At 41.2% G+C, this 23,323-nt stretch overlaps 1 protein-coding gene across 1 annotated transcript in view; it reads left to right on the top strand.

Annotated features, from left to right (window-relative positions):
* TULP3 (TUB like protein 3) overlaps positions 1–16,751 on the top strand; it is an 84,582-nt gene extending 67,831 nt beyond the window's left edge. The window contains exons 5-11 of the mRNA XM_045830662.1: positions 5,227–5,354; positions 5,723–5,920; positions 8,318–8,430; positions 9,437–9,551; positions 13,244–13,342; positions 13,710–13,881; positions 14,354–16,751. Coding sequence (XP_045686618.1) covers positions 5,227–5,354; positions 5,723–5,920; positions 8,318–8,430; positions 9,437–9,551; positions 13,244–13,342; positions 13,710–13,881; positions 14,354–14,487 — 959 coding nt within the window. The 3' untranslated portion in view covers positions 14,488–16,751. The remainder of the gene's footprint in view (positions 1–5,226; positions 5,355–5,722; positions 5,921–8,317; positions 8,431–9,436; positions 9,552–13,243; positions 13,343–13,709; positions 13,882–14,353) is intronic.
* Positions 16,752–23,323: the final 6,572 nt, after the last annotated feature.

Raw genomic sequence — 23,323 nt, 5'->3', positions numbered from 1 at the left:
ACTTGGGCAGAAGAAATAACATGTGCAAAGGCATCAGCTGTAAAAACAAGATGTGTTTATGCAGACTGGGACAGATGACCAGAGTGTGGGTGTGGTGAGACAGTGTAGTGGAATGGATTACAACATAACACTGGAGCCGGCTTGCTTGGTTTTGAATCTCAACTCTGCCACATCTGACTGGCAAAGGGGGAAAACAACTTTTCTGTACCTCAGTTTCCCTGTCTGTAATATGAGTGTGATCATGGTACTTCCCTATTACTTTATAACCACTATTATCACAAGAAGAGAAGAGCAAGGAGAACTTCTCAGTTTAACCAAAAGGTAAATTACCCCAAGTTATCTAGCTGAATAGTGGTACACCTAGATTTTGTGATCCTTAGTCTAGTTCTTTCTCCCTTCCTATCTAATTCTCTCTCCTTCACTGCCCTACTGAGTTACTGCTGTGTTCTTTCTCAGAATCAGCCCCTCAGTGCTAGATATATCAGTGCCTTTTCATGTCTCAACAGTTTGTGTGTTAAAGTAACCCATTAAATGCACTCTTGATCAGGATCTAAGAAGTGTCAGTTTGGCAGATTATATCCCTCAAGTGGATCCAATCTGCTTGTCTTACAAGTTTGGGAGAAATCTTTGCTCTCCGTCTTTTTCATTTTTCTCTTTTTGTCCTCATCCAAGAGCATGCTCATTAATTCTAGGGGGAGGGGGGAAGGGCGGGGAGAGAGAGGAGAAAAACATCTGTGTGAGAGAGAAACGTGGATTGGTTGCCTCTCCTACACACCCCAACCAGGACAGCACCCACAGCCTCGGCATGTGCTCTGACCAGGATTCAAACCCACAGTCTTTTGGTTTACGAGACGATACTCCAACCAACTGAGCCACACTGGCCAGGGCTGATCTCCATTTTAAGACTTATATTTGTATAAGCAGAGTTCTTGGTATAACAGTGGCATTTCAAAACATAGTACTAAGTGAAGTTACCATATGATAGTGAGATCCAAGAGTTTTATGCCTTTTTGCTACCAAAAACCTCCCACAAAATTTTAGAAAACAAAATAAAGTCCTTTACAAACCAAATAATTTTTTATATTTTAATCCTCACCTGAGTATATGTTAATTTTTTTGTACTTAGAATGACTTTTGTTTATCTATTTTTTAATTTTTTAAAAATACATTTTATTGATTATGCTGTTACAGTTGTCTAATTTTTTTCCTCCCCTTTGTTCCCTTCTGCCTTACACCTGACCTCCCAACATCATTCTCCCACCTTAGTTCATGTCCATATAAGTTCTTGAGTTGTACATACAAGTTCTTTGGCTTTTCCATTTCCTATACTATTCTTAATCTCCCCCTGTCTACTTTATACCTACCATTTATGCTTCTTATTCCCTGTATCTTTTCTCCCATTCTCCCTCTCCCTCGTTGCTGATAACCCTCCATGTGATCTTTATTTCTGTGATTCTGTTCTAGTTGTTTGCTTGGTTTGTGTTTGTTTTTCATATTTTTCAGGTTTAGTTGTTGATACTTGTGAGTTTGTTGTCATTTTACTGTTCATATTTTTGAACATCTTCTTTTTCTTAGATAAGTCCCTTTAACATTTCATAAAATAAGGGCTTGGTGATGATGAACTCCTTTAAGTTGACCTTATCTGGGAAGCACTGTAACTGCCCTTCCATTCTAAATGAAAGCTTTGCTGGATAGAGTCGTCTTGGAGGTAGGTCCTTTCCTTTCATGACTTGGAATACTCCTTTCCAGCCCCTTCTTGCCTCTAAGGTTTCTTTTGAGAAATCAGCTGAGTCTTTATGGGAACTCCTTTGTAGGTAACTGTCTCCTTTTCTCTTGTTGCTTTTAAGATTCTCTCCTTCTCTTTCATCTTGGGTAATGTAATTATGATGTGCCTTGGTATGTGCTTCCTTGGGTCCAACTTCTTTGGGACTCTCTGAGCTTCCTGGAAGTCTATTTCCTTTGCTAAATTGGCGAAGTTCTCCTTCCATTATTTGTTCAAATAAGTTTTCAGTTTCTTGCTGTTGTTGTTCTCCTTCTGGCACCCTTATGATTCTGGTGTTGGAATGTTTAAAGTTTTCCAGGAGGTTCCTAAGCCTTTCTTCATTTTCTTGAATTGCTATTTCTTCATTCTGTTCTGGTTGAATGTTTCTTCCTTCTGGTCGAAATCGTTGATTTGAGTCCTGGTTTCCTTCCCTTCACTGTTGGTTCCCTGTACATTTTCCTTTATTTTACTTTGTATAGCCTTTACTTTTTCCTCTATTTTGTGACCATACTCAACTATTTCTGTGAGCATCCTGATTACCAGTGTTTTGAACTCTGCATTTGATAGGTTGGCTATTTCTTCATCACTTAGTTGTGTTTTTGGAGCTTTGATCTGTTTTTTCATTTGGGCCCTATTTCTTTGTCTTGGCCCACCTGTTACATAGTAAAGGGTGGAGCCTCAGGTGTTCACCAGGGCAGGGCAACCCATGTTGCTCTGTTGTGGCACTCTATGGGAGGGAGGGGTCAGAGAGGGAACAATACTGCTTGCTCAGCTCTCCTGCTGGCTTTCAGTCACTTCACCCGCTACCCACAAGCAAATCGGGCCCTTCTGGTGCTGATTCCTGGGTGCACAGGTTGGTGTACATTCTAGGACCCTGTGGGTCTCTCTAAGGAACTCCTGTGAGGCTAGGAGTTTCTCCCGCTGTCTCAAATCCCAAAGGTTTTTTCAGACAGAAGTTTTGAGGCTTCATTTCTCTGTACCTGGAACCCTGGGCTGTGTGGTCTGTTTCACTTCCCAGTTGTTCCTTCCAGTTTATCTGCACACAAGTGGGACCACCCACTTTGCCCAGCCGCCTCTCTCTGCCCCTCCTACTGGTCTGGATGAGTGTTTCTTTTTTAATTCCTTGATTATCGGACTTCCATATAGTTGAATTTTCTGGCAGTTCCAGTTATTTTTTGTTTTTAAATTTGTTGTTGTCCTTCTTTTGGTTGTGCGAGGAGGCAAAGTATATCTACCTATATACCTCCATCTTGGCCAGAAGTGATTTTGTTGTATTTTTAATTTCCAATAATCCCCTTATACCTCTCTCCTCCCGCAATCACCACACTGTTGTCCATGTCCATGAGTTATTCTTCCTTTTTGCTCAATCCCTCCACTCCCTATCCTCCTCTCCCTTAGCTGTCATCCTGCTTGCTATCTATGAGTCCGTCTCTGTTTTCCTAGTTAGTTGTTTGTTCATTAGATTCCACATATGAGTGAAATCATATGGTATTTGTCTTTCTCTGCCTGGCTTGTTTCATTTAGCATAATGTTGTCTAGGTTCATAATACTGTTGTAAAGGGTAAAACTTTTTTATTTTTTTACAGCTGAATAGTATTCCATTATGTAAGTGTCCCATAGTTTTATCCACTCATCTGCTGATGGTCAAGGGCTGCTTCCTGTTTGTTTATTTTAGAGAGAGAGGAAGGGGGCTGGGGGAGAGAGAGAGAAACATTGATATAAGAGAGAAACATGGATCAGTAGGCTCCTGTTCTTACCCTAACTGGGGATCGAGTCCTCAGCCTAGGTATGTTCCCAACTGGGAGTTGAACCTACAGTCTTTTGGTGTAGTGGATGACGCTCCAAGCAACTAACTGAGGCACCTGGCCAAGGCAAATAATGTTTTTACGATAGCTTTATTGAGATATAATTCACATACCACACAATTCACCCATTTAAAGTGAACAGATTCATTGGTTTCTAGTATATTCACAGAGGTCTGCAACCATCATTACAATCAATTTTAGAACATATTCGTGATTCCCAAAAGAAACCTCGTACCTATTAGCAATCACTTTCTATTTCTCTCCAACCCCTACAACCACAGGCAACTACCATTCTACTTCTACGTCTAGATTTGCCTATTCCTGACATCTTTTTATATATGTATATATTTTATTTCTATTTATTTGGAAGGGTAGGAGAAAGAGAAGTAGAGAAACATCACTGTGGTTGCCTCTTGCACACCCCCTGCCGGGGGCCCAACCTGGCCCACAGCTTAGGCATGTGCCCTGACTAGGAATCGAACCGGCGACCCTTTGGTTCGCAGGCCAGTGCTCAATCCACTGAGCCACACCAGCCAGGGCCTATTCCTGACATTTCATATAAATAGAATCATGCACTATGTGGTCCTTTATGATAGGCTTCTTTCACTCAACATAAAGTTTTCAAAGGTTCATCATGTTGTAGCAGGTATCAGTACTTCATCCCTTTTTATGGCTGAATAATAGTACCTTTATGTATATACCACAACTTATCTGTTCATCAATGGATGGATATTCATGTTGTTTCCACCTTTTGAATATTGTGAATGCTGCTGCTATGAACATTGGTGTATAAGTATCTGTTTGACTCTCTGCTTTCAGTTCTTTTGAGTATATACTCAGAAATAGAATTGCTAGATCATATGGTAACTCTCTAATTTTTTTTAGGAACCACCGTGTTTTCCACAGTGGCTGCACAATTTTAAATTGCCACCAACAGTGCATGAGGTTCCAATTTCTCCACATCCTCACCAACATTTAGTTAAAAAAAACTTTTATGTATTTTTTATTATTTTTTTAAGAGAGAGAGACAGACAGACATTGATTTGTTGTCCCACTTACTTATAAAATTCATTGGTCAGTTCTTGGATGTGCTGTGACCAGGGATTGAACTTGCAGCCTTGGCTCTAACCATCTGAGCTACCTGGCCAGTGCTCGTTTTTTGGTTTGTTTGCTTGTTTTTGATAACAGCCATTCCAATGCTTGTGAATAGTATCTCATTATGATTGTGGTTTGCATTTCAGTAATGATTAGTGGTGTGCATGTTTTCAGGTGCTTATTGGCCATTTATAGATCTTCTTTGGAGAAATGTTTATTCAAGTCCTTTACCCATTGTTGAATTGGGTTGTTTGTTGTTACTGAATTATAGGAGTTATTTGTTTAGTCTAGATATTAATCCTTTATCAGATACATGATTTGAAGATATTTTCCCACACACATAATATCTTAAAGAGCTAAGTGAGGGTGGCAACAGTGGGAAGAAAAGACAAGGTGTGCATCCGAGTGAGAATGTGAAGAAAGAATTGTCAAAATTTGGATAAAGTAGCTGTGTTTTCCATCAGAATAGTTGAGAATGTTTTAAACAAGAAAATTAAAATTCTCTTTGGTTCAAAGATTTCTTTTTTAAACCAGTTTTGTTGACAGTTCTTCCTTTTCCACCAGGTATCTCAGGTAGTTTGAACTTTGATGAGGAGACTGATGGGGAAGAAGAAGGAAAAAAATTAAGATCTCATTCATCACGTTCAGAGGCAGAAAGACCCAGTTCCGCACCCAGCCAGAAATCAACCACAGTGTGTAGTTCTGAAATTTCTTCCTTTGGAGCTAATTTAACTATTTCCCAAATATATCTTCAGTGTTTAAATACCATTATGGAATGAGTTGCTTCAAAAGATTTAAACTCAAATTTAAAGTTCATAACCTCTCTAAATTTCTGATGTCTCAAGCCAGCTATTGTGAAGCTATCTCCCATTTTTGTACTTAAGCTCCTTCATTACTCCCAATATCCATATACTTATTAACTTCTCAGAGTTTTCCATTATTTTGTCAGAAGACTGAAGACAGGGATAAATCAATGTTATTTTATCCATGCAGTGTTTCTCAAAGAGAATATGAGGTGTTTCTGACCCTGCCTCTTGCTCATATATAGCTATTCTTTCAGGATACAGGAGCTTCTGGTACTTCAGCCCAACAAAATGATAACCAGCTGGGAGAAGTAGAGAATTTAGAGGACTTTGCTTATAGTCCTGCTCCTCGAGGCATCACAGTCAAGTGTCGGATAACCAGGGATAAAAAAGGAATGGATCGGGGTCTCTTCCCCACTTACTATATGCACTTGGAAAAGGATGAAAATCGGAAGGTATGAGAATTGATTCTGTTTATTATTGATTTGAGAGAGAAAAACATTGATTTGCTGTTGCACTTTTTAATGTGTTCATTGATTGATTCTTGAATGTGACCAGGGATCAAACCCACAATCTTAGCCTACTGGGACAGTGCTCTCTAACCAGCTGACATTCCTAGACAGAACCTGAGAATTGATTTTTAAGACAAATCTTGAGAAAGGGGGGGGAAGAATGTGGGAAAAGATTGTTTGATGGGTCTTGTGATAGGGGAATAACATTGGTATTATACCAAGGCAGCTAGAAGTAATAGATTGTGTTTATTAATTGCCAGCTGCTATGTTCTCACTCTTTTCAAAGAGCTTATAATCCAATAGCAAAAATCTCACTCCACACCACAAAAAAGAGTTTTATTCTGAATGTAAGAAAGTGGAAGAGGATATTTGAATGTGATTTATTTTACCTCTGTTCCTTTTTTGGGATAGGGGCTGTTACTGTGTGCTCTTTAGTCTTTACTTTTATTATGGTAGAAAATGACATTGTGGAAGAAAGAACAAGTTTTAGGGAAGAGGATAAATTGGAAATATAGAAGAATATACAAGTGAAAAGTCTTGTTTCTACCCTAGAAATTCTAATTTACTTTTGTACCTAAGTTTGAGACAGTTTAGTATTTGCTAATGAACAGTGTATTTTGTATTAATACCAGGTCTAAGTGAATGATTTAAGGATCCTAGAAATTAGATTATGATAGTAGATATCATTGTTATTATGACCACTATTTATTGAATGTTTATGATGTACTAGGCATGTGCTAAATGCTTCATTATCACTTATAATCCTTATGACAGCCCGGTAAGATGAGATTTATATCCCTGCTTTACGGACAAGGTAACTGGGGTTTAGGAAGTGATATCCTGTCCCAGATCACAACAGTAAGTGGCAGAACCAGATTCAGACTCACATGTTTGTGATTCCAAAGTCTCCCCTTAGCGTATACTAGCACTCTTCTGCTTCCCATTATGGTCCCAGTCTGGTAGGGTTTAGCAAGAAAGCATAAATATGAGGCTGTTCATAACACTGAAGTCACAAAAGTTTAAAAAATACAACCCCCCCCCCAAAAACAAAATACCAAAAGGAATATTAGGAATGCAGTTGTAGTAAAGAATGGGAAGGATAGGTATTTAGGATCCTGTCTCTCCTAAAGTTGGAAAGACTCTCTTATTTATGGAATTGGATGAAGCTTTTTTAAAAAGTCACTGGGGGTTTTAGGGACAAAGTTGTAAATAGTTATGTAGAGAACAAAGCTAGCAAACTTAGAAAAGTTGCGCAGTTGGGAAACACTGCTCATGAATTCTTAGAAGCATTTTGAGGGTTATTATGAAAAGAGATAAAGACCCACACGGATTGGTCTTCTCCAAGAAAACACCAGATGGTGACAACACTGGTGCTGAGACAGGGTGAGATCATCCTGGGGGGCCCTGGAATGGGGAGGCCTTGGTGGCTTCTGTCTAAGCTGGGGATCAAGACCATGGAGTTTGTGAGGCAAGGGTGAGGACAAGGAGTGGGTGTCCCTCACTAAGCTTGGTCCTCTGGTCATAGACATGATCAGGTCCCTGAAAGGGATCTCTCTCTTCTGCCTGTCCATCAAGGAATCTGAAGTGTTGGTTTTCCGGGCATCCCTCAAGAACGAGGTTTTGAAGATTATGTCTGTGTAAATGCAGACCAGGTTCAAGGCATTTATTGCCATTGGGAATCAGAACAGACATGTTAGTCTGGGCATTACATGTTAGAAGTAAGTAGCCACTGCCATTCATGGGGCTTTCATGCTCTCCATTGTCCTTGTATGGCGAGGCTACTGGGGAAACAAGGTTGGCAAGCCCAACACTGCCCCTTGCAAGGTGCCTGGCCAGTGTTGCTCTGTGTTAGTGGCCTCATCCCCACTGCCAGGGGCAGTGGCATTGTCTCAGCTCCTGCACCCAAGAAGTTGCTGCTGATGGTCAGCATCAAGGACTGCTACACCTTGAGCAGGGGCTACACTGCCACCCCAGGCAATTTTACCAAGGCCAGCTTTGATGCTGGCTTCAAGACCTATTGCTATCTCACCCCCAACCTCTGGAAGGAAAACATGTTCACCAAGTCTCCCCAGCAGGAGTTCACCATCTTGTAAAGACCCAGACCAGAGTCTCCATGCACAGGACCCAGGGGCCGGCTGTGGCCACTATACAGTCTATACAAGAAAAATTAAAGTGACTTAAGCTTGTTTAATAATAATAATAATAATGAACAAAAAAAACAAAGATTTGACTGCTTGGTACTAGATAGACATTGCTAAACATTTACTAAATAAGTAGACAAAATAAACCATAGTGATTTTCCTGACTTCATTTTTGACTGACTGTTTTTTTTTTCCTCAGATATTTCTTCTTGCAGGTAGAAAGCGAAAAAAGAGCAAAACATCCAATTACCTTATCTCTACCGATCCAACGGATTTATCTCGTGAAGGAGAAAGTTATATTGGCAAACTCAGGTGAGAGCATCCTTATATCACTGTCCTATTCTTTCTTATACTTTTATTCCTGTTGTAAAAATAATATAAATGGAATTACTTTAAAAATGAAGTCAGGGTCCTGGCCAGTATGACTGGCCAGTTGTTGTAACGAAAAGACCCATAGACCAAAAAGTCATGGATCAATTTCCTGTCAAGGGCAGGTTGCGGGTTCAATCCCTGCTGAGGGCGCATAGGAGAAGGCAACCAATAGATGTTTTCTCTCACATTGATGTCTCTCTCTCTCTTTCCGTTTCCCTCTAAAAGCAATGGAAAAAAATGTGTTTGGGATAAAAAAAGGAGGAGTTGGAGCTGCCATTCCAGAGCAATTGACTTGCATTGTCTTATGCCTCAAACCTTTGGAATGTTAAAACTGAACAGAATAACCTTTGGACTGGGTCAAAAAATGTATTGTGCAAAGATAACAAGAAAGCAGATATTATGACTACTAAACTGATGACTATAGGACTAAAAATTAAAGCCATTATTTAGAATTAGTGTCACTGTGCTAGCTTATCTGCACCAATAGCAGTGCCTTACTTGTATTGATGTAATAGTTCCCTTTCCCTTTCACATAAATAACTCTTGCCTTTGTCTCCTAATCAGAATACTATTTGGGCTTCTGCCTGAATCAGTGCTTTCTGAATAGCTATTCTTTTTTTGATCTCAAATAAATGCTGTTGCCTCTCACTTTGGCCTTTTATTTTTAGGTTGACAGTGTAGTTTCAGGACAACCCATATCTTTTTTACAATGAGCATGTGTAAATGATAATCTATTAATATTGTAATCTAAAGACAAAGAAGTTAAAAGAAAATCAAAGTCCTTTATTTGTTTTAATGAGAGATCTTTGAAAAAGTGATGAGGAACACTTAGACATTTCGAGAACAGGCAGATAGGCTTCCATTCTGTTACATACCTCTCCTAGACTGTGTTTGTGTAAGAGGAAATAATATAGATGATTATGGTGACTTTTTCTTTTGATTCTAGATCCAACCTCATGGGGACCAAGTTTACAGTTTATGACCATGGTGTCAGCCCCGCCAAGGCTCAAGGTCTGGTAGAAAAGGCCTATACCCGGCAGGAGCTGGCAGCCATCTGTTATGTAAGTGCTGTCCTTGGAAGTACCTCTTCCTTCATTTCCTGGACTCCCTGCTGACATCCTACACTGAACTTACTATTTTCCCTCCCAGGCTTGTTTCTATTTCTGTGATCCCCTTTTCTGTTGCTGGAATCATTTTCTCTGTGTGTTCAAGTTTTAATTATTTATGAATTGCCAAGTTCATTTATTTTTTTACTATTTTAGTATGTCTTGCCTTATCTGCTCTTCTCTTTTCCTAATGCCATTGGATTAGCACAGACCTTTATTACTTCTAAACCCACTGGCCAGAGGCTACAATAAATTGTAAACTGATCTCTTTGCTTGTAGTCTTTTTCTATTTATTCTGTACTGCTGCCAGGCAAATCTTCCTAAAACAGAATTCCAGTTGATCTTGTTGTTTTCCTGCTTCAAATCTTTTCGACTACCCATTATGTACAGAATAAAACCCGAAAATTCCTTGCAGATGGTTCTAGCAGCACTCTCCCTGTCCTGTTCCTATCATTCTGGCCACAACAAACCTCCCTCCTGTTATCCTGTGCTCCACTTTATGATCTTCCCTCTCTTGAGAACCTTCCCTAGTTTCCCTCCTTGCACTTTGCCATATCAACCGACATCATCAGAGGAGTCTTTCCTGACCACTAGACATGGTTGACATTCCTCTGTATACATCCTGACGGCACCCGCTGCTTCCTCTCAGAGTTGTTAAGTAAGAGAGCAGGAAGGAATTAACCCAACTCAGCTGTTCCTTGATCTCAGAGTCTCAACATTTTTTCCCCCAAAGTCTCAGCATTTTAACTGTGCCTGACCGTCGTTTGTTTGCCTGTGGATACACACACACATGTCCACATACAAGGGGGGACCCAAAAAACCCAGAATTTATTAATAAAAATTTGCGTATTCTTACATGTTTAAACTTTAGTCCCTTTCCAAGTACTGTCAATTTGATGCAATATACCTACTGAGACATTTATTCCACTGCTCAAAACAATTTTTGAACTAATCACTTTTGATGCCTTTTAGAGCTTCTGCTGTTTTTTGTTTCACCTCTTTCACATCGGCAATAAGTCCTCCTTCTGAGGACTTATTTTATCCAGAGAAACAAAAAAAAAAGTCACTTGGGACAGGACTGGGTGAATAGGGAGGGTAGGGCACGAGGGTCATGCACTTTAGAGTCAAAAACTGCTGAACACTCAGCACAGTGTGGGCAGGTGTGCTTGTAAATCATCCATCATGAAATGGGCAAGTGCTAGAAAGAGTCTTCAAAAAAATTCACGGAAGCTGAATGTAGCCTCTCACAACTCCACCAGCTGGTGCACTGATACAGATGGGTTCTTAGAACACTCACCTAGTGGGGGAAGGGGGAAGCCTGAACTATAAGGAGCCCGCCCTCAACAAGATAATTATGGGTTTTTGGGGGGTTTTCTTCATATTTAATGTACTTATTTATATATAATCTGCCTGGCTTGACAGGCATTTGAGTTTTTTACCTCCTGATACAGGCCCCATTTAATTTACACTGTAATTTTCACTGTAGATCATATGATGCCGTGCCCTCTTTGGGAAATAAGGATTTATTTATTCATTTCTGATTTTTAATCTTCACCTGAGGATATTTTTACTAATTTTAGATAGAGAGAAAGTGGGGGGAGGCAGGTGGTGAGGAGAGAAACATTAATCAGTTGCCTCCCGTACGTACCCTGGCTGGGGATCAATTCTATAACCTTGATATGTGTTCTGATCAGGGATCCAACCCGCAACCTTTTGGTATATGGGATGATGCTTCAACCAACTGAGCTACCTGGCCAGGGCTAGGAATAAATACTTATTGATGACAAAAACTGGACAGTTTGCTCACAGTTGTCTCAAAGTTCATTTAAGATTAAGGAGTAAGGGTAATTTTTCAAGCCAATAGAATCTGTTTAAAGTCAGGTGTTCAAATTAGGTTTAAAAAGAGGAATACAGATAATTAGTTTCCTGGTCTTGCTTCTCTGTCTCTCTTTAACTATACTAATAATAAAATAGCTTTTAGGGCTCTTGACCTTGTCAACATTTTACATGCCCAGGTAAGTCTCGTGTCAAGAATATGGTCTTGGCCCTGGCCAGGTAGCTCCGTTGGTTACATGACTTGGACACTGGCCCACAGTGTCTGCGGTATTATGGATGAGATGAGATACATTCACATGGACTACTGAGTCCTGTGAAGGAAAAGGGACAGCATGACTACTCTCTCAAGGGGAGAGTGCCTCAGAGTGGTGTGGCCACTCCCTCAAGAGGAGAGTGTGTATCCTTGCCTTCACTGGTTTTTATTGGCTTTTAATTTGCACAGGAATACAGGTAAAGTTCATTAATGATTGTCAGGCAGTAAGGATCAAACAATAGATAGCATACAAAGAACTACGAGGGCTTACTCTGAGTCAGGGTCTGTTAGCTAAAGGGCTACAAAACTTTGGGGAACAAACTCATTTCCTTCTCGGATCTTTATCATTTAATTGAGAGCATTCTTAGCAAAGCAGGTTTCACAGGAGTTTATGTATTCTTTCTTAGGCCTGATCATGGCGGGGGGGTAGGGCGGGGCGGGGGGAGGACCCAGGGGAACCCGCCAGAACCCGCTGGAACCCGCCTTTTCCAGCACAGGGCTGCACTGCCCTCTGTCATTGTTTCAGGCTTAAGTCAGGCAGGGGAAGTAAGGCAGCCAAGAGATTAGGAGACTTTTTGTAGGAATGCGACTCAGAATGAGGACTCGGGCTGTGTCAAAGCCAAGGGGCGAGGGTCTATCACCCCCTTTTGCTGTAGGCCCCCAAGTCCTTTCTTGGGGCCTCCACATGATCATGCCTGTCTTTGGTTGTTCCCCCCTTGGGGAATCTTACCCATCATTGGCTAACCGATCAAACATTGGGGGCCAGTTATGGACGAAGTAAAAGGAGCAGAAGCAGCGCTCCTGCCAGGGAGATAAGCTTTGTTTCCTTAGTGGCTTGTGGTCTGAAGGTCACTCACTCAGCCTTAGTCATGGCGGGGTTATAGCTTCTGAAACCAGGCAGGGCGGTTCCCAACATCTCCCCCTTTTTGTTTTTTAAAATCAATTGTAGTTGTTAAATTAAGCTTCTAAAACCTACTATTTGCTGTTTTCGAATGCGATCACAAGAAAACAACTTCATATACATCATAAAGCGCAAATAAAGATTAAGACAAGGAGGAGCCCAAGGGCTGCCAAAGACCCAAACTCCTAAGTTCAATTTATAGAAAAATGTTACAAATATAAGGGAATGACAAGAGTAAAAGGTCTGGTTACATTTCAGTCTTTGGGAGAATTAGCACAGACTTCAGAAAGCGCAAATCACAAAGCAGCCTAGGTATAATGCAGGCCTGATTTTCCGTGGGAGAACTTCTTTATGGGTATGGTCCTGTGTGCTGACTCACCCCCAGTAGTTTTCCATGTGGGTGCTGGGCCACATTTCCATGTCTAGTGACGTGATTCCCTACAGTTACAGCATTGTCCTGACATGTCAAGGTTAAGGGTTTGATCCCTGGTCAGGGCACATACAAGGGTCCATTAATGAATGCATAAGTAAGTGGAATGACAAATCAATGTTTCTCTCCCTCCCTGTTGCTCTCTCCCTCTAATAGAAAAGAAAAAAGGAAGGTGATCTTGTTTTCCTTTCTGTTTCCAAGTCCTGTCTTATTTACCTGTCTTCCAGGAAACAAATGTACTTGGATTTAAAGGTCCTAGGAAAATGTCTGTGATCATTCCAGGGATGAATATGAATCATGAACGGATCCCATTTTGGCCACGAAATGTAAGAACATATCGAATCAATAAAGGACTTTCAAAGACAAGCATACGTTACAGAAGAGATCAACCCAAAACCCTAAAACTGGAGTATTGCTCATTGTCTTCTAATTTAGGAGATCCATCACTCCAGAACCTCAGGATAAGTAGTTACAGATGAATTGCTGGAGTGCTTGATTTGCAACCAGTCTGCAAAGACAAATGCTAGACAATCTGTAAGGATCAAAAAACCCGCTTAACTGATGACTTTATTTCTGTTTTACCCTTTCTGAAATGGAGAAAATATTCCCCTATTTTACTTTCTCCCTCACAGAGTAGAGAATGAATGGTTTCTTACAGTTCTCTTACAAAGCAGTGACTTTCCTTTCAAACAGGACCATGAGAGCTTGCTTTCAAAATGGCAAAACAAAACCATGGAGAACTTGATTGAGCTGCACAACAAGGCCCCAGTCTGGAATGATGACACTCAGTCCTATGTCCTGAACTTCCATGGCCGGGTCACTCAGGCTTCTGTGAAGAACTTCCAGATAGTCCACGAAAACGACCGTAAGCCACAGGAAGGGCTGGGTGGGCACAGGGGGAAGGATGTTCTTACGTAGTGGGGAATGAACTTTTCCTATCCCTGATAGGGAGCTATATTCAGGAGAGAATTATCTCAGAAAGAAATGATTTCTTTGAAAAGACAAAACAACAGTTTTACAGTAAAACTTCTGAACCACTGTTTTGAGGGCGACTGAAGAGTGTGAGGTTGTTTGGGAAGCAAATGCAAGTGACCCTCACTCAGTACAGGTTCCTTGGCAACTCCAGCTCGTGAAACTTGTGCTGTCCCCAGCAAGCTCCTCTTAACTCATCTCTCCTCTTTCCCTTTCATGCTGGTCAGGAGTAGTCTCTCATCTCTGTAGTTGAGACTGCTGATTACCTAACTTATTTGGAGGATTTGTTTTTCTGTATGTTAACAGGCTTTTTACCCGTACAACCACATTATTTTCTAATATCATATTTTCTCTGTGTTTTCTAGCTGACTATATAGTCATGCAGTTTGGACGTGTGGCAGATGATGTGTTCACCCTGGATTACAACTACCCACTGTGTGCACTTCAGGCCTTCGCCATTGGGCTTTCTAGCTTTGACAGCAAGCTAGCGTGTGAGTGAGACAGAAAGCACACACAGAGCTGGACTTTCTCACTACAGAGCTTTCAGGAGCAGGTAGTTGCCTACCTTGCTCTTGGCCCAGGGCATGAAGAGAGACAATCTGCACCTTTTGGAATAATCCCTGAATGTATGTATGTATATGTGTATATACATACATGTATGTGTTATGTATACACATGTACACCACACACACACTTCTCTGGCTTTCACAGACCTGGTCAAGGACTATAGTTTGAGATACGTGAAAAATTATTAAAAGCAGAGGGAAGTTCTTGTCCAGAGCACAATAATGACCCTCGAGGTATAGATTCTGTGCCTCAAGAGTCAGATTTCCTTGGAACCTTGTAGCTAGAATCAGGTTCTAATAATTAAATACTTGGGTCTCTTTTTTGAAGACCTTTTCGGAGAGGGACAGTCCCCTAAATTGACTTTAGTCTCTAGTTCTGCAAACTTTTTCTCCTAAAGGGCCAGATAGTGGCCCTCTAGGGCCACAATTTCTCCTATAGGGCCACAACTGCTCAGCTGTCATTGTAGTGCAGAAGTAGCCATAGCCAGTTCATACATGGGCGAGGGTGGCCTTCTTCCAGTGAAATTTTATTTATTTATAAAATCCGGCAGCAGCCAGATTTGGCCTGTGGGCCATAGTTTGCCAACCTCTGCTTTAGGTATATCGTTATACTCTCTAGACTCGGGCATTTCCAAAATGGGCTCCTATCATGCAATGGTATGAGTGGGAAATGGAGAAATCCTACAGATTGGATCCAGAGAGGTATTCTCTGCTGCATTCACTGTTAACAAAGCATTACCTTGTTTTGGTGACGGTGGTTTGTAGAGTATCATTTATCATCATAACTGGAAAACCCCAAAGTCCATGATCATTTTGAGTCCACACAGGTAGCCTAATTCCCCTAACCTACCCAACACACCCACGGGAGAAGGCAATGCCAGCCACTTTACCTTCCCCAAGAAAAGAACTCGCGATCACTAGGAAACAAATCTAGAATTGTATTGTCTTAACAACAGGGAGTGTAGTATTTGTTTCTTAGAGTTAGCTTGTTGTCCCCGTGGTGCTTGGAAGGTACTGATGTCACAGTCTCACTCTTCCCTCAGAGCAGATTGGCTGGCACCAATCTCAGTCAAAGAGCCCATGGCCACATTTGTGATCGGTGATGTGAGAATTTTATATAATTATCTTAATTTTAGTTCAGACTAAGAACTCCAGAGGTGACTTAGTCTATTTAAGACTGATAGTAATTTGACAGTTGCCTTCATTTTCAACCCAGGAGTGCCTCCCCAAGCTGTATTAATATGGAGCGATGGTACAGAGGGACACACACACCTGTAGACCATGTAAGAAGTAAGAGATCGTTATGTGTCGAAACTTTCATTGTTATCAAAAGCGGTGGCAGGAGAGGCTTGGTGAGGACCAGCTAACTCCTGAGCTCTGCAGGCCTTGTTGGGCAGAACTTGGGGCCTTTCTTCTTGAAATAAATATTATCAGCTCCCAGAAGCCTGTTCATTGGTACAGATGAAGCTGCTATCTTCCTCATAGATCATGAGTTTTGCTAAGTCGTTCAGATTATTAGCACCTCTGCTAATAATGTGACTCTGCTACCAGCTCACTGGTCTCAGAGTGTACCTGAATCTTGAGAACCCAATAATTTTGTGAGTGCTACATTCAGCATTGCTCAACACCCAAGCCTTTGTGCATGGAGCTGTTTGCCAGTATGGGGCAAGAAATCAATGGCCATCATTCCATTTTGTTTCCCTTTTGTGGACTCTCTTTTTGTCTCTGCTTCCTGTTGTTCCATGCTCCATATCAAAGAGCAATGTGAAAGAAGGAGGTCTGGGAGATGAAAAGTCCTTTGGCTCCTCCCCACCTGCAAGTCCTACGTGATGTGTTTTGTCATGATCGGTTTCCATCTCAGGCATGCTTCCCATCAAGTGCCTCCTACATAGAAGTGCCCAAAGCCCTTCAGACCTCTGGTACCACCTTCCTCATGTACTGTCAGATGAGCTGCCCTCCTTGAAAACAGAAAGCTGATCACTTATGTCTGGTTGTAATAATTGACAGCATCTGGAGAAGGGGAGCCTCATGGGCTGACCAGATCTAATCCTGCTTCTTCCTGCTTGCTCTGACTCAGAGACATTTATACTCCAGCTTCATATACTTGCTGCTTGAATGTGCAGGTGATTGGTTTTATGTAAATCATATTTATACCTTTTGTATGCTACAAAAATAAATACTTTATATAAAAGTGGAAGTGTTGCCATTCTTCTTTTCAAAGCCCCATTTCTTTTTTTTTTTAAGATTTTATTTATTTTTTGAGGGGAGAGAAGGAAGAAAGAGAGAAAACATCAATGTGAGAGAGAAACATAAGATTGGTTGCCTTGTGCACACCCCCAAATGGGGACCTGGCCTGCAACTTAGGCACTCTAGCTGGGAATTGAACCAGCAACCCTTTGGTTCACAGGCCAGCTCAATCCACTGAGCCACAGCAGCCAGGGCACAAAGCCCCATTTTTTACATAGTTCCTACTGTCACCACTTGGCAACAGTGAACTAATCTTCAAGGAAGAATCACCATAAACTCATCCCAGGGTCACGTGGGAGCCTGGAGACTGAGAAGTGTGCATTCCAGAGACTAACCTCATCATTCACACGTCACCAAGAGTTTCTGCATAGATAAGGGAGCTAAGAGCCAGGCCTAGAGGGGGTCACAGAAGGGTAGGTTTTATCTCATTCTGCACACCTGCACTGGTCCTCCTCCTGGATCATCTTCGTTGTATTCCTTACTGATTCAGCAGCAAAACCAATATCTAATAATGAAACAGACCGCATCTCTTTCCATTAAGTGTTCACATTTTAAAGCTACCTTATGTGAACAAGTTTAGAAAAGTATGTGTTCACAAGTCTCTATCAGACTTTCCTGCCTTCATCAATGTCATAGTGATGAGTCCCAGGAAAGCAGCAGAAAGAGCCTAAAAATCAGGATGAGAGCTGGAATGAAAGTTTGATTCTTACAGCTTTTCGCATGATTCTTTTTGGCTAAGATACATGGGTTATTTATGTATAACAGGTTATTTATGACCAGTTTCATATACTTTTCAGTGACCAGGAATATATTAATGATTATTGACATGCAAGTTATCAGCAAGTGTTAATTTAAAAATCTAACAGACCTGCAAAAGGCTCTTTTTGATTATAAGTTTAATAGATCATAAAAACAGCAAACTATCATCAGTTCACTTCCTTTAGATAGCATGACTGGTGCAGAAACAAAGCAGTGGGTCAACTGAGGGAAAATCCCTGGGTTCTGGCCCTTTTTCTGCTAGTGACATGTCATATGCCTTTTTCCTCATCTGTTGATTGAGAGATTTTCAATTATACAGTCATCTTCAATTTTTGAATTACATTGTTCTCTCCCCACTCATGCTGGCAACAATATGGAATTCCTATAAATGTTTTGAACTGAGCTCTCTGGCTACCTTTTGGACAGTTGTTTGTGGCTGAAGATAGTGCTAGGAGGAGAACATACAGACCTCGGGAAAAGACCCTAGGTGCCTGAGGTAAGGAACTAGAGAGGAAGATTCTGGAGTGGCAGAAGTGCACAAAATAGGAGAACTATAATCTCACGCTGGGGAAGCGCATAACCTTAAAGCTGCTTTTCCCCAATCACTAGGGACATCTTGCTTCGTGGAGAAAATCCTGGGATGTTGCAAGCTGCCCTTCAGAGCCACCAGCTCCCCTTCTGGATAGAATGGCTCTTGCCCTTGTCCTCAGGCCATATGTTTGATATCTGCTTCTTTCCAGTTGGTAGCCCTCTTAAAGTTCCTCATGTGGACCCCGGCTAGGGGCTTGCCAAGGACTAACCAGATTCTGTCCCACCCCTCAGACATGTGTTATTGACCAATTGCATGCTATTTTGCTTCCTCTACCCACTTAGGTCTCCTAGTTATCATAGTCAGTGTATATTCTTTAAAAGTTTTACGGTCTTAATCAACCAACACGGAACTCCTCTCATTCACAAAAACCTAAGGATGCCACAGTGAATGCAGGATTTGTCTTCAGTGCTGTCAGAACTTTAGGCAAACCCTAACTATGCCAAAGATGGTTTCCTGGCACCACCTACTGACCAATGATGCACATTACAAACTTTAAAATGAATAGCACAGATTGCGACCTCCAGATGAGGGAGTCACAAAGGGCTCAGGGTGATTTCAACAACTGGACCTTGTAATCTACCCACTAAAGTTGTGCTATGGCATGACTGTTCTGAAGGACTGAGGACAGTAGTATTTCTGGAGCTTAGAAACCAATTGAGGTAGTCCAGGTAAAATGCCTGGGATCTGGCACATAGTAAACATTTAGTATAGGACAGTGGCAAATATATTCATGCACATTCTTTTAAAATAAAACAATGCAACCTGAGGTGGTGTGGCTAAGTGGATTGAGCGCCAGCTTCCAAAACAAAAGGTCACTGGTTTCAATTCCCAGCTGGTGCATATGCCTGGGTTGCAGAGCCAGGTCCCCAATTGGGGGTATGCAAGGGGCAATCAATCAATGTATCTCTCACACATCACATCAATGTTTCTCTCTCTCTCCCTTCCCCTCTCTCTAAAAATAAATGAAAATCTTTTTGAAAAAGATTAAAAACAATGTATCCCAGTTGACTTTTTAAGCCATGCAGTTACATAAAGCCATGTAATTGTTAACTGCTCATAAAGCAATTTTAAGGATATTTTAAAATTTTTTGCCCTGGCTGGCATAGCTCAGTGGATCGAGCGCAGGCTGCGAACCAAAGTGTCGCAGGTTTGATTCCCAGTCAGGGTACATGCCTGGGTTGCAGGCCAACACCCCCAGCAACCGCACATTGATGTTTCTCTCTCTCTCTCTCTCTCCCCCTCCCTTCCCTCTCTAAAAATAAATAAATAAAATCTTTAAAAAAATTTTATTGATTGATTTTAGAGAGGAAGGGAAAGAAACATCGATTTGTTGTTCCACTTATTTATGCATTCATTGGTTGATTCTTGTATGTGCCCTGACTGGGGATTGAACCCGTAACCTTGGTATATTGGGACGATGCTCTAACCAACTGAGCTACCCAGCCAGGGCCATATAAGGCAGTTTCAGATGGCCTTCCAGGGAATGTGTTGAAAAGGAAGAAAAAATAGCATTGTTTTTCTGGGTAACTAAACATCCATGTTCAATTCTCATCCCAGTCCTACCTTACATTCCTTATTTTGTACCCGTCTCTCTGTTTCTACTTGGAGGCACAGCCCAGGCCAAAAATAGTCTTGATATTATTTTAATGGAAGTTTTTAAAATAGGAAATGGGCCTCCCTGATTTGTTCTGGCTCTGCCTAGTCTTTTGGTCCATCAGGCCGGAGCGAGCTTCTTTGCATGTTGACTTGCAGCCTGGCTGTGGTCCGGGAGTGGAAGTGCACAGCAGGTGAACCTGGCGGGGAGTGGCAGTGGGAGTGCTCCAGGTAGGTTACCACCGTTTGTTACACATTTTGGCTTAATGTAGTGGTTCTCAAGCTTCAGGTTATTTTAACATCTAGTTAAGCACCATCTACCCAGATTCTGTCTGTCATGATTTTGAAGGATTCTGAGAGTAAAAGTCCAGTAGTTCCCTCTCTTCTGTAACGTGGGGGCAGGAAGGTTAGGAAGGAAGAATGGTCAGAGAGGAAAAGAGGGGCATACTCAGACAAGGGCCAGGAATTAGATCAAGATTTTAGAAGTGGGGTCTAAATGGAATTTCTGGGGTACTAAGGCACGTTCAGGACAAACTACATCAATGTAAGATAAAAATATGACCTTAAGCTCTGACCAGTGTTGGCTCAGTTGGTTGGGCATTGTCCCGCACAGCGAAAGGTGTCTAATTCAATTCTCAGTCAGAGCACATGCCTGGGTTTCGGGTTTGTCCCTGCTTATGAGAGGCAACCGATGGATGTTTTTCTCACTTTACTGTTTCTCTCCCTCTTTCTCTGTCCCTCCCCTTTTCTCTAAAAATAAATAAAATAAAATCTTTAAAAAATATGTATGACCTTAAGCACCTGGCCAGGTGGTTCAGTTGGTTAGAGCAGCATCCCACACACCACAAAGGTTGGGGGTTTGATTCCCAGTCAGGGCACAAGCCTAGATTTCAGGCAACCAATTGATGTTCTCTCTCTCTACTCCCTCTGCGCTCTCTAAAATCAATAAATGTATACTTGGGTGAGGATTTAAAAAAAAACAATGACCTTAAAAATATCCTGATTTTGCCTTTGGTAGTCTTACACATTGGACATATAGGTACAAATTTTAAATAACAATTTTATATGGTTTTTAAAAAAAGTTTAAAGACTGTATATAATTAAAACCTACTTACACATGTGTCCTCCTTGTTTCCCTTGCCCATCATACTCATATAGTTAACCATGTTTAATTTCCTTCCAGTTTCTTTATGCAAAAAAAAAAGTATTTGTAATTTCCCACCCTTTGTGCACAAACAGTAACATGTGATACTTTCAGCTCAGTAGCTTGCTTTTCTCAGTTGATACATCCTGGAGATATTCCCATGTCCATAAATACAGTCCTTCCTCATACTTGTCTGCGCTCCACAGTATTTCATCATGGGAAGTACCACAGTGCTTCTAACTGGTCTCCTATACAGAGACAATTTGCACATTAAGAAATTTTATCACCGTGTTTTGAGTATATACAGTGTTCCAGGGACCCCTGTTACTTTAAATTTTTTCACTCTTCATGCTCAATAACTCTAACGTTACACCTTTACACTTGATGTGTGCCACAGTCTGGATTCTTTTCTTGGTTCTGCAAGTGTTACCTGTGTGCTCAACATCTTTTGGATGCTACATAGCTGTGCCGTCCAATGCCATAGCCATTAGTCACATGTAGCTATTAAGTTTAAATGAAGTAAAATACATGTCAGTTCTTCAGTCATGCTAGCTATTTGCAAGTTCTCAATAGGCACACGTGGCTAGTGACTACCATATTGGACAGGCAGATGAAGAACGTTTGTTATTTTAGAAAGTTCTCTTGGAGAGCACTGGTCCATAGAAACCTCATTTTCAGGTTTTCAGAACTTAATTGTCTTCTCAACAGTTCTCCCAACTGGAAGTTGTTACTTGTCTAGTTCCCTCATTAGCCTGTTAGCTTGAGAGGCAGGGATTGTGGCATTGCTCTGTGTATCCCTACTGCCTCCCTAAGCACAGCGCCAAGGACATCATACATGTTCAGTGGGTATGGAATGAAAAACAGTGACGAGGAAAGCGAGGCTCAATATAAGTGTGCCCAAGGTCATAATTAGTATGTGGCCAAGTTGTTACTGGACCTGAGATTGTTTAATTCCCCAGTAAGGTCACAGAACATGACTAAGTTAACTTTTATTTTTAAAATACTGTATTAGAGTTACTGAAAATGAATATTTAACTGAATAAGGCTGGAGGAAGCCTTTTCTTCCTTTTGATTTTTTAAAGGAAGATCCTAGATATCTGATCCAAAAGATACCCTGGGAACCTCAGAGAAACTCTGAGGTTATATGAAGACTTCAACCACTGGGCTCTGGAAACGAATAGTTTTGTTTCAGTGTGGAAATGCACTGTACTAGTTTGCTAGAGCTGCTACAATAAAATACCACACATTGGGTGGCTTTAACAGAAATTTAGTTCTCATGTTCTGGAGGCTAGAAGTCCAAAATGAAGGTGTTGGCAAGTTTGGTTTCATTCTGAGGCCACTCTCCTGGGCTTATAGACGGCCCTCCTCTCCCTGTGTCTTCACATGGTCCGCCCTCTTGAGTCCTCTGTGAGTTGTCCCTGTCTTAATTTCCTCTTCTTAAAAGGACACGAGTCAGATTGAATTAGGTCCCGAGATAAAGATCTAATTTTTAACTTACCTCTCTAAAGACATTACTTCCAAATCTAGTCACATTCCAACGTACTGGGTATTAGGACTGCAACATGAATTTGGGAGGGGGACACATAAGCCGTAGTGTCTTTCACACTTTTTTAGGGTTTTTAAAATTTATTTATTTTACTCTATTTTTATTGATACTATTACAGATGTCCCCATCCCCCTCCCCTCTTTGCCCCCCCCCACCCAGCCCCTGTCCCCACTTCCCTCAGGCCATCACCACAGCATTGTCTGTGTCTGTGGGTTATGCATGTATGTATGTATGTTCTTTGGCTAATCCCTTCACCTTTCATCCATTCTCCTCTCCCCTCTGACAGCTGTCAGTCTGTTCCATGTGTCCATACATCCGTTTCTATTTTTTTGTCAGTTTATTTCACTAGATTCCACACATGAGATCATATAGTATTTGTCTTTCTCTGACTGGTTTATTTTACTCAGCATAATAATCTCCAGCTTTTGCGAAAGGTAAGCTTTCCTTTTTTTTTTTTTACTGCCATGTAGAATTCCATTGTGTAAATGTACCACAACTTTTTATCCACTCATCTACTGTTGCGTACTTGGACTATTTCCAGATCTTGGCTGTTATAAATAACATTGTTATGAACATAATGGTGCATGTATCCTTTCAAATTGGTGTTTGGGATTTTTAGGATATATTCCCAGAAGTGGATTGCTGGGTCAAAGGCAGTTTCATTTTTAATTTTCTGAGGAAATTCCATACTGGTTTCCACAGTGGCTGCACCAGTCTGCATTCCCACCAACAGTGTGCAAGGATTCACTTTTCTCCACATCCTCTCCAACACTCGTTCGTTGATTTATTGATGGTAGTCATTCTGGTAGGTGTAAGGTGATATCTCATTGTGGTTTTTTAATTTGCATCCCACATTTTTCTTTGATGAAGGAATAACAGAACTAATAT

Source organism: Phyllostomus hastatus, unplaced genomic scaffold (assembly GCF_019186645.2).
Source record: "Phyllostomus hastatus isolate PE091 unplaced genomic scaffold, TTU_PhHast_1.1 phas_contig_152, whole genome shotgun sequence".
Classification (NCBI taxonomy): Eukaryota; Metazoa; Chordata; class Mammalia; order Chiroptera; family Phyllostomidae; genus Phyllostomus; species Phyllostomus hastatus.
Note: the sequence above shows the minus strand (reverse complement) of the source record. Positions and strands in the feature narration are given on the sequence as shown.